This window comes from Poecilia reticulata, chromosome 14 (genome assembly GCF_904066995.2).
Source record: "Poecilia reticulata chromosome 14, P_reticulata-male-v2, whole genome shotgun sequence".
NCBI lineage: Eukaryota > Metazoa > Chordata > Actinopteri > Cyprinodontiformes > Poeciliidae > Poecilia > Poecilia reticulata.
In genome coordinates, this window is record NC_088843.1 from 15,467,386 (window position 1) to 15,479,024 (window position 11,639).

Genomic DNA, 11,639 nt, shown 5'->3' on the forward strand with positions numbered 1-11,639 from the left:
AGAGAAATAGAATATTAACTTTAAAATGTGTGGCGAAAATCACAAAGTTTGAGTCTTATTCACTCAGTAGCAACTTCTGCTTGAAAGGTGGTTATTTTCAGCAACATTTGGTAACACTGAGCAATGTGCGTACAGAAATAATCAGTTTTGGTTAGCTGGCCAGTGGTCAGGACTGATTAAGCAGAAAATTGCCTTTTTCTGTTATCATTAAATTACCTAAATTTCATCAGCTGTATTTGTACTCCTCTTTGAACATTATTATCGTACCTCCATTCAAACCTCCAATCTATTATAAAGTGTAATAAAACTACTATGTCCCATATATTGTATTTTGTCCTATATATCTGTAATACATCTCCTCATTACTATATCATCCAATAAATTAGTTTTCTTAAAATCTCTTCCCTAATTTTAATCTTTTTATTTGCAGTGTTTATAATCACAGACTCAAATCTTTCCTTGCACCTCCAGTGCTACTGCAACACAATACGGACACTAGAGGGCAGTAGTTCTTTGCTTAGGAAGCAGTACCTGCTGTATTTCTCATTTCAACTTTTTTTAAAATTGATTTATTGCAAAACTTAAAACTTAACAATGACATTTTAGCTTATTGCAGTAACCAAATGCGAACAGAACAGAATTTTATTGGAGCATTTTTCTGTGTGAATGCATGTTGTGAAATGGAGAAAAACAGAAAGATGAGTAATCAGCATAAACACCATATGAGACTGTGTGTACAACAGGATTCGTGTGTGTGTGTGATGTGGGGGCAGCGCTTGTTATCTGGTGTCTGTCCAATCGCAGCGTGATTCAGACGATTTCTATATTGACCTCAATAGATCAAAGTAAATTCAGCTGGCGGACGATGAATACTCTCTCTATGGCTTCATGTCTCCCTGTCTTTTACTCACACACAGATTATTTTGAACCCCTTTGTCCCGTCTCTCTCTCTTTCCTTTACACAAACAGACTGAGTTCTGAGGGGAACTTTAACTTATCAAATATCAGAGACTGAATTAATATAGAAAAGCAAACACAGATACGGCACCGTGGGAGACTAAGTTATGCCACATAGTAGGGTGATGACGGCTTCAAGGAGGGGGATCCAGTTCAGATGAAATGGATGGATTTGGGGGATCAATGCTGTCATAAACAACAATTTACAATCTTGTATTTTTCCTGTGTAGGCAGTTTATTTCCAGTTGATAGAAATGAGTAAGTAAAGAAATCAGTTATGTAGCCATTTGATAAATTATACTGTCAGTATCTGACATCTACTTCCCTGAAGCGGATAAAGTGAAGAGGTGACTGTAAAAGAATGTATTACCCACTTCTTTACTTAAAGAACCGATAATTAGCAGGACATCACAATCAATAGAACAGTACCGTAGATGAAGTCAGGGATTCCCATTTAACATGCAGATATTTTATGAATGGTGCACTCCAGGCTTTTAAATAATGCATGCTCATTGCTTGTCCCTGCCCCCCCCCATCCAACAGCCTCCTACACAAAGGGACTTGTGCGAAAACATCTCATCTGTGATTGTCACACTTCTTGAAACAACACATTACAGCTAGCATTACCGTTAGCGCATTAATTATTGGTGACAGAAGCGTGGATTATTTTGAAAACGCATCCTTCATGTCAAATTTTTTTGGTTCTAAATCAGTTTTCTGTTTCACACCGGTGCTTCTTTAGAAGCCATTCACGTGGAAACACAGCTGTCTACTTTCTGCGTACGCTGACCCACATACTCTAACATCCACACACACAACCTCTAATGCTTGAAATGTTGTGTGTGTGTTTAGGTGGATGAAGCAGGATCAAGTATTTATTAGCTGCAAACCAGTCTTTTTTATTTTTTTATTGCTGGTCGGTTTTATTCTCAATATTCCAGTTTCAAACCGAGAGATGATGAAGAGGGGGGCAGCAGAGTTTTCCCCAGCACATCTCCTGAGAGATGAGCAACCCCCCGTTTCCAATCCACCCATCACCCAATCTTCCCTCAGGCCTTTATCTGGGGTTGACACGTCGAAGAGGGCAAAAAGCAGTGGATGTGGGTGGGGTTTGTGGGGTAAGGGTATCTGGGTAGATCCTGGCGGTAGGAGTGGTGGGTGGCTGTCTGATTGGCTAGAGGAACGCCGCGCAGCCTAATTACACACATACCTCCCCACACAGTGTCAGTCGGCTGGTAGCGATCACACAGACTTCCTTCAGGCCTCTTGACAGGAAATCTTTATTTATCTCTAGAAATGTCACAATAGCAACCAGAGATATTTTAGTTTAGATGTCAAAGTGCAGTTGTATCTTTTTTCTCCTAAAGTCAGTGTAATGAACTAATGGAAACAGCTACTTATATTCATTGAAAGCTTTTTTTGTTGTTGTTGAACCCAATTTCTCTTGTAGGTCAGTGTCGTGACATTCCTTTAATGGACAGAAAGAGATTAACACCTTATTTTAATGAGATCAGCTGAGATCAAAATGATTGTCTTCTGTGAAACCTCAACCTATATTTAGAGGCCAATAGTTTTGGAGTATCATGCTTATACGGTAACCAAGGCATGCTTATTTTTCACCTGAAGTTGCAGACTTCTCATTTATTTATTTTGTTAACCGATACACATCTGGGTCAATTAAAAAGTGACTCATCATGTTCCAGTTGTTGTACGTAATAGTATTGTAACTTAACTCGTTGACCAATGACTTTTTGGAAGCTGCAGTATGTCTTTTCTGACAGACTGCAGCAGATACTTTCTTGTGTTGATTTATGTTGTAACAATGCATCACCTAAAACCTGCACATGTTTTTTCATTTGTTTCTGAAGGCATATGTGACTAAACCAACAGGGACATTGTTGAGTTGTCTCAAATCTTGCTTCTGCTGTTTTTATTCTGAACTTTTTGGTGAAGTGCTAAGCTAACGTTGGCATTCTAATAATTCTGTTTTGATATGACTTGTTGATAGCTTGGCTTGTGATGTATTTCAGTCCATATAAAACTTGCAGAAAAAGTTGGTCTTCATAACCTGAGCAATTGATTTTGAACGTTGTAAAATTTATTGACCAGTGTTTCAGCTGCTCTCTGGATATCGAAGCGTAGCAGATAGGTCATGTGACACAGAAGGACAAATAATCACATGAGTCTGTTTCATTGTGAATATTCTTGTAAATGGTGCAGGAAAAAAAAAGAGATTTTAAGTGGAAAACCCAGACTCGATCACGTTGACAATGTTTAGACCTGTAGCGTGACGCATCATGCTAATCCAGAAGAAAGCCCTGTCCGTCCTTCAAAACAAATCAATTCCACTGCGGAGACATTGAGAAAATGTGACAGCCTATCTCTAAATGAAAACCAAGAACAGCTTAAAGTCAAGATCGTATCAGTCCACTTATCTTATCCCTCCCAGCTCCTCTGCCTTAATGCCAGCGCGCCCACACACAGTGTGTGACGGACCATCGCTGAATGCTGACCTTTCTGCTGAATGAACTCGTGCGTTGCTGTTTTAAAACCCTATGCTGCTGCTGCTAGCCCCCCCACCCCCTCCACATCTGAAACCAGACAAACACTTCAGCCGCTCTCCACAGTACCTGAGCCAATTGTGTTGGCGGTGTGCGATGCGAGGAGTTCAAGGTGGGGGGAGCAAACTCTTGTAGAGACACTTCATAATGGCCCTCTTTTACTGCACAGCTTGACTGCTTATTAATTTTTGATCAATGTGGGTTTGGGACGCTCCAGGAAGGCTAACTGCAGCCTGGTTTGTTTGTGTGTCAGGTCTTTGTTTGGCTGGTGCCCTTGAATGATGATGTGTTCTAGAGGATGAAACCGGCAGCTTTGTGTTTAAACCCTAAATGAGACGCGCACGTGGGAAACACGTCTTTTTGTCCCAGATTTAGGACAAAGGAGCCATACGTCTGGATCATCAATCTATTTTTGATGAAGAGCCACTCACCAGCCTTCTTCATCTCCGTCTGCTCGCTCTGTGTGAACCTCTTTATGTCCATGCATCCTAATAGCAGATTTATATTAATTAATAATCCCACAATAAATGCTACAAACCAGAGATAAGGATGAAACTCTTTCATCATCCTTATGGTGACCCTGTGCATGTTTTCATCAGCTGGCACATATGAGGGCTGTAGTGAAACAAAGGAGTACTCAGGCCCCACTGCCTCCAAAGATTGAGGAGAAAGGAGGGGGTGAGTGGTTTTTGGGGTTCCTCCTGTCATCCTTTGTGTCCTAATTGAAGTTTTTCTGCTTCTAAACCCTCCAGACTTTCCCTCCGCCCCCCTGCCGGTTAGAGAGGAGGGAGGTAGGGGGGAGCAGGCCCAACAGAGGGTTGAGGGGAAAAGGTTCATGTCAGGCTTTGTTGCCACTGGCATGATGCCTGTCCCCGATTGCCCTTCTCTATAGCTTTGAGGTTCATAAACCTCAAAACTATTAAAAGGGGTGACGTGAGGTCTTTTTCTGAGAACATGACGCCCTGAATTTCTTGTTAATAATTTTAGCTTTTCCAAAGGATGCACATAAATATTATAGCTACTACTTTGGCTCTAATGCAGGTATTTCTCCGTTCAGGAAGAAGTAGTGCAGTACATGAGTCGTGGATCCTTTATGTGTGTCTGTGTTGATGAGTGGGGCACAGAGAGTTGCCACGGGAACAGAAGATGAGACTCAGTCAAAACATGACATGAACTGCTCAGTTCATCTCTCTGTTTTTCTTACTGACTAAAGGAGAGGTTGTCTGATGGAAAACACCTGGTTATTTTTTGTGCCGTAAAAGGCTGTGACCTTGAGCTTGCATTGCACTGTGATGCATGATACTAAGTAAAAAAGGTATTTATAATGCCACCATTTGATTTCGCTGTTTCTGTCTGAAGTAATTATTTGTAACCAGTTTATTATTTTTCTTTAAAAGTAAAGAAAGAAAAGAGTGTAGCAGAAATTTCATGGTAAAGCACCTTGTGAGGTATCGACAAATTTGGATATGGCAGTCACCTTTGACGGAGCATTAATGTCCCAAGGTGAAGCTGTGAACCCACTTTGTTTCAATAACAACAAAAAACAAAAACGTGTCCTAATCATGAAAAAAGGTGAATTCTGTGGAAGTCCTGATATAGTGGTGAAATATTTCACTCTGTAATGACACCGCTATCATATTTTCAAACTTTTTGTTTACCTAAACACATCTGTATAGCCCCAAGGGATCAATAAATGATTAGCCAAGTTAATCAGAAAGTAAACTAAGCCGCCATCAATTGTAGCTGTTCAGAGCCTTTGGCATGCTGACTCTTCACTGACACAGACAAAGTGTCTGCTGAGATTAGCATGAGATTAAGTAATGTTATAGATATGAAACTGATTAGGGTTTGTTCCAGTGATACAATAGTAATATATTCAAGGTTTCCCCTAGAAAACTTGATAAACTCAGTAGTTGGGCGGCAGTCATTCATCCAGCGGCCCGTTGTGTTTTTGCATTAAAGAATGTTTAAAGTTGACAGGAAATTTGAAAATATCACTTGATAGTTATGTGCCATTGAAAGATTGGAAGATTAATGCTTGAACACCAACCATAAAGTCTTAAAAAATGCAAACATTAAAAAATACCTTAAATAAATAAATCATGCTTAGCCTGGTGGGAGCACAAGTAAAGCCTGGTGGCCCGCCAGGCTTATAATACACTTGGGGAAACCCTGATATACGTATGTCATATTTAGGATATCTTAGTTGCCATATGATACCACTGGATACTTTGACTTGGTGTGTTGGGTGTATATTACTGTTTTCATATTTCCTACACTCATCAAACTGATGGGAATTGGGCTGCTATGTAATAATGCAATTTTCCTTTTTACTAACAAATGACCTGGTTACATGTTTGTGTTTTGTTAGCTCTGGTTCAGCTAAACATGGCTTATGTCTTGTTTAATTCTGAACTTTAAGATCTGCATAATCGTTTCCTGACTTCATGTGAGACATTATTTCTTTGGTATGGGTGTGTGAGTGTGCTAGTTTATGATAATCAGCCATGAATCTCTAATCTGTACATCTCTAGTTTATGTTTAGTTTTGTTTGGGATGTAGAGAAATGTTCAGTAAATGTATTGGTTTTTAAAGCATGAGATCAAATCTCTATTTGTTATCCCTTAATATTTGTCAGAACATGACGAATATTCTATTTTCATGCATATATAGGAAGTTAAGTTCAATTGCTTGATTTCTTTTAATAGCTCTGGCTCAGAAAGTTGGTCGAGTTACTTTGGACCAGCTGTTCAGCTTCAGCAGAGATTCTGTTAACCATCCCATGTAGTGACACAAACCGTCCACTTTACAGCTGCTCCCGAATTCGTTCCTGCGCTTAAAAGAGAGACTGTGAGAGCGGAGCCGATGAGGCGTTTATTTGGGATCGAGATGAGAGAGAGAGGGAGAGAGAGAGAGGAGGGGTGGATGGAAGAGAGCAAGCCAAAGAGAGAGGGAGTGTTTCTCCCTTTCCCCTAGCAACGGTTGGTGGTGTTCGTCTCCAGCCTCTTGTTTTCTTTTGCACGCACACACACACATACGCATATACACGGACACATCTCCTGCGCTCACTCAGCTCGCTCGCCTTCAGCCTGTTGGACCCCCGGGGTGTCTCTTCACTTTCGTTTTCTCCAAATGCTTCTCTGGGCTTTTTCCTGCCAAACAAAGGCTTTTTATCACGGATAAGAAAACAGAAATTATTTGCAAAAAGCGGTGAGATTAAAGAGCGGAGGACGTAAGAGAGAAGCGGAGAGAGTGATAGAAGGAGAGCGAAGGAGGATGGAGCCTCTGAGCGCTCACGGTCTGCCCCGGCTCTCCTGGATCGACACTCTCTACAGCAGTATGTATCTTTCTCTCCATCCATCCATCCATGTCCTCATCTCCACTCATAGATGTTCCTCAAGCCGTCTTACTTTGCACCCCCCATTTTCCTCCTCGTTTCCCTTACACCCACGATTACATGCACACAGTTTGAATTCTTTGCATTTTTCAAGACTTTTGCTCTGCAGGTATTATGGTGGATGTCTGTAACTCGGCAGAAAACTCATCTGCATCTCCATTTTTTTTTTCTACTCTAGAGTGGCAACACCTCACTCCTGCTGTTTTCAGACATAAAGGCAGGGGGAAACCCTTATATTCGCAGTGTGTGTCTGAAAACCTGAAGGTAGAACTTTATGTTCCAAGCCATCTAGAAGAGCAGCTCTCTGATGTTTAATTTTAATCAGTTCTTCACTGTATCCTTCATGCTGTGCTGCAGACGCACGCTGTACTCTGGGTCAATAAGTGTTCAGCTGACAGTCCTGTTTAATAAAACAACAATTTCATAATTTCCCTTTGGCAACTCTCCCAACATTCCCCTGACTTTGATTTGTTTGGTTGTTCTTTATCTTAAAAAAAAGCACAATATAAACATTCATTCATATAAAACAACATCCATAAATTAGGGATGGGCTTTTAGCATATCATTTATTGTGAAAAATTTCTTGTCATGCAAACAATTTTGATTTATTGTTCTCATGATAGATTTCAGTTGATGTTAAAACACTGACAATTTTCTCCCATTTTTTTTTCCGCCAGAGCATTCACAAATATCAGTAAATTTGAAAAATGTGATTGAACAAAGTCTCTATGTGCAGTTTGGCGATATAAATCACACTTCTTTAAGTATGTGGCATCAAGTTTGCGGCGATATGAATGCTATGCCTAAAGAAAAGAAGCGATAAATACTTTTTAATCAGAATTTTAATTATCACCACAGTACCACACAATACTGTGATGAAATTCCAAGTCCACATCGCCAAACCCTTCCACAAATTAGTGACATGTATGAATGCTTGTTTTCAGATCAGCTACTGTGATTCTATGGAGCGAAACCCCAGTCTGATCAGGTGCAGCCGCGGTTCTGTTGGTGTGTTTTTGAGCTTCTTTGTGTATACGTTGGGAGTCCGGGGCACATGGCACGGCCGCTTGGGATTTGCACCACTGTGTCACCGCTGTTACCATGTTGTAATCTCCTGAGAGAAAGTAAATAGGAGGACGGACAACATGAAGTCCTGGCGGGATTAAAACGTAGAGGAAAAACATTTTACCTTTGTGGTAAAGAGTGGTAGAACATGCTTTCCCCTCATTATCTTATAAATGTTGTGTGAAATGTTTCATTAAAAATAATTTAAGCAAATTTTCTTAATCTGTGATGTGTATTGCTCTTTTGTTTGTTAAATCGTTTGTTTATTGTAACTGTGCAGGAGCTGTAGAGTTACTAGAAATTCATATTAGAGCTGAAATTTCCAAAGGACAGCCAACATTTTGTAAACAATTATCATCTGTGACAGAGTTTGAATCCTGAAAAGACAAAAAACAGCGTGACTATAAAAATATGTTTCACTCAGGTTGTCACAAAAATGACATTTCAAACTCAAGACTAATAAAACTAATACTATATATCTCTCATTTAAAACTCTGACATTTGTTGTTTTTTTAAGAAAGCATTCACCTGAAGGAAATGCCACTTAAAATAAGCAGCACACAAGTTGATCGCCCTCTACCTCCCGCCTCCTAACAGGATGCTCAAGTCTCTCTTCTGCAGACTAACTGGATGAGTCTTACCTTTAACCGCTGCTGGCAGACTCACAAAGGTTTTATGCCTAGTGGTGTTATTTTGTGTTGTTGATCTTGTTGTATTTCACATGATGTGTAAGAAAAAATGTCTGCAGAGCAACCCGACTTCTTTGTTCAAATGTTAACAAGCATGGAGATATAATTATATTAACATAGTGCCCATCCCAGGGGTGAGGCAGGTCCGCTTTATTTGAATCCCTATTTCAGAGAAACAGGGATCAAAAAAAAAAAAAGCTCTTTGCTCTTACTGTTGACCATATACCAGTGGCGTCGGTGTTCTCTCATGACTGTTAATGCCTTACACAGCTGGATATTTTTAGATGCTCAATGCATGCATTAATACTCATTAGGGATTTCTGCATGATAATCAGTTTCTGAATCATATGTAGCGTTCACAAGGTTGTGCTGTATTCGGTGTATCCTGGCATCCATGTGAAGCTGATTACATTCTAATTCGACACCTTGTTGAAGTGGATGCATTTTTAATGGCACCAGAGGCCAGATGTATGCACCAGGAGACAGGATATTAGTTTCACGACTCTTTACTATCGTGGAAAGAAAAAATAGCCACAAACATTCATGCGGCTTAATATCTTTTGCTTCGTCTTTTGTATATCTGTGGAAAGTTGCTGAAATTGTCTTCTGCTCAAGAAATTAAAATTACATTCAGTACGAGTAACACCTCAGAATGTGTGAGACGACTCATATTATCACTCATATTTCCTAGGAAGTAGCACGCCGACCGTGTCCCTCTGCTTTCAAACCGGTATGCATCCCAACTACAGCCTCCTCTGTTTTCTTGGGAGTTACTAACACGATGGTGTAATTGCATCTCTTCTTTTTAGCCGCTGACGTGTTAATGGCTGTGTGTGTGTGCGTTGATCGGTGACCGCACATCCTGAACCACAGAAGCCAAGTGGGAGTAAATGCTCAGAGGCAGAGTGACTCTGCTTCTCCCAGAGAGACTGAAGCCTTTCTGTTTAACCCCACCACCGATTTAGGCAGCGCGCGTTGCATTTCTGCCACGTGTTTGTTCTGCAACGGCGGCTAATCCTAAAAGGCTTACACCGCCACTGTGTTGAACAGCGAAAATGAAACATGATAAATTAAAGTCTTCACATTAGAGCAAGCACACTTGGAAAAGAAAAACAAGGCAAGTCCAGACCTTTCATCAGTCTTCCTCTGCAACATTTGTCCAGTCAGCATCTAAAGTAGTCGAATCTCTGAGAGCAATTAGTGCGTCTCAGCTGCTTCCCTTCAGCAAATTTTTTTTTTGTCAACATTTTTTCAGCTCTTGTTTCAGTTCTGAGGCTAATCACTGTCTCTGGTGGGTTTCTCACACAGAGTCATAAATGTAATCAGTTTTGTTCAAATCTGCTGCAGAGTGAGGACTTTTCCCCCTTCCTGTGGTTTGATGCTTTAGGCTGCTGTCTCAGTTTAGTTTTCTGTCGCCCAAGAATCTGACTTTATGAGATACCAAGATATTGCATAACATCAATCATCGCTTTATGACTTCGTTGCTACAGCGACTGGGAATTTTGTGTGTGTTTTAGCTTTCTGTGTTTTAGCTTTGTGTCATGGATAAAATATATATATATATATATATATATATATGGATAATATGGATATATATATATGGATAATATATATATATATATATATATATATATATATATATATATATATATATATATATATATATACATTTTTTTTCTGCTTAGTTTATCAAGTTATTGCCCCCATTGACCATTGTTTACAATAGCTCCTTTACAAAACCCTTTCAATGGAATGTAAAAAGATAATAAAAAACATAAAAGAAATCTACCAACATTTTACATAACGAGCAGTATTTGTTTCGAAGAAGGCGTTTCATGTTGCTCTGACTGATGTCTTTACGCTGGGCCATTTCCTGAAGTGCTACATGTTTTGAAATGTATGTGCTAAAACATTGAAATAAGTTATTCTGCTTCGTAAACTTTGCTTTGTGATTTGTACGTTATAACATTTAACGACTGGTGTTTCAGCTGCTCTCTGTGCATCTCTGCCGATACTGATAACATTCCAAGCGCAATGCCTGGAGGAGGGCATATCAAAGACAGACTGACGCCTGCAGCAACTAATGCAGTCTCTCTTCTACTATTTTGCAAGCTATGCAAAATGTGTCCTACTTAAAATTGGTTAGCCTTTGGACAACATTTAAATGGAATTTGCTAAGGGACTCAAATCAATCAATTAAAATGTCTTGACTACGACCTTGGTCTGATATTTGGGATTTAATAGTGATAGACTCAGTCTTCAGGGTACTCACTGCCACCTTCACAGAATTAGACTGGTCTCTGCCTTGCTTCAGTGGCATGTGCAGCTCAATCAAAAGGGAAAGCCAGATTATGTAACAATCTGTTACAGCTATGGACATTTTGGCATGGTGGGGCCAATGTGGCACGTGTACATTCAGGGACGTAACGTGTGTGCATATGTCAAACGGATTTCCCCTAATCCGATTCAGATTGAGGAAGGCTTGAATTTATGTGCATCTATGGGGATGCAATAGAAATAGTTTTTGTCACGCCGGTGTGTCAAAGAGTAGTTCTGCTGTGCTCTAGTAACCACACCATGAAAATCAGGATTGGCAGATGAGTAGTTTGTCACTGGTTGAAGATTGTAGCATGAATCCAGATTTTCATTGCTTATTTGGAATAAACTGTTTCCAATAGCTGGTAATCCGCCAGTCCCACAGATGCTTACTTCTCTGCTTGAAGTATTTTGAGAAAAAGGCCAGATTATTGAAAACCTCTTCCAGTATCATACGGGTTCTCAAATCTTTCTAATAGATCAACTTGGCTATTCCACGGAGTATCAAAGATTGGATCAGGCAGGTCTTATTGGAAAGAGACCCTAGAGAAGTCCTAGAACCATCTAAGGGTGCATTTACACCGACCCTGTTTAGTCCACTTAAATTGCACTGTAGTTCATTTGCCTAGAAAGTCCTGTTTGTTTGGGGAGGTG

General features: G+C 40.0%; 1 protein-coding gene across 2 annotated transcripts in view; it reads left to right on the plus strand.

The window, feature by feature from the left end:
• Window positions 1-11,639, plus strand: part of abr (ABR activator of RhoGEF and GTPase) — a 136,497-nt gene that overhangs the window by 17,468 nt on the left and 107,390 nt on the right. The window contains exon 1 of one of the 2 annotated variants that reach the window (XM_008428048.3): window positions 6,449-6,855. The exons of the other annotated variant lie outside the window; for it this stretch is intronic. Coding sequence (XP_008426270.2) covers window positions 6,795-6,855 — 61 coding nt within the window. The 5' untranslated portion in view covers window positions 6,449-6,794. Of the gene's footprint in view, window positions 1-6,448; window positions 6,856-11,639 lie in introns of those variants that run through there. 2 annotated transcript variants of the gene reach the window in all.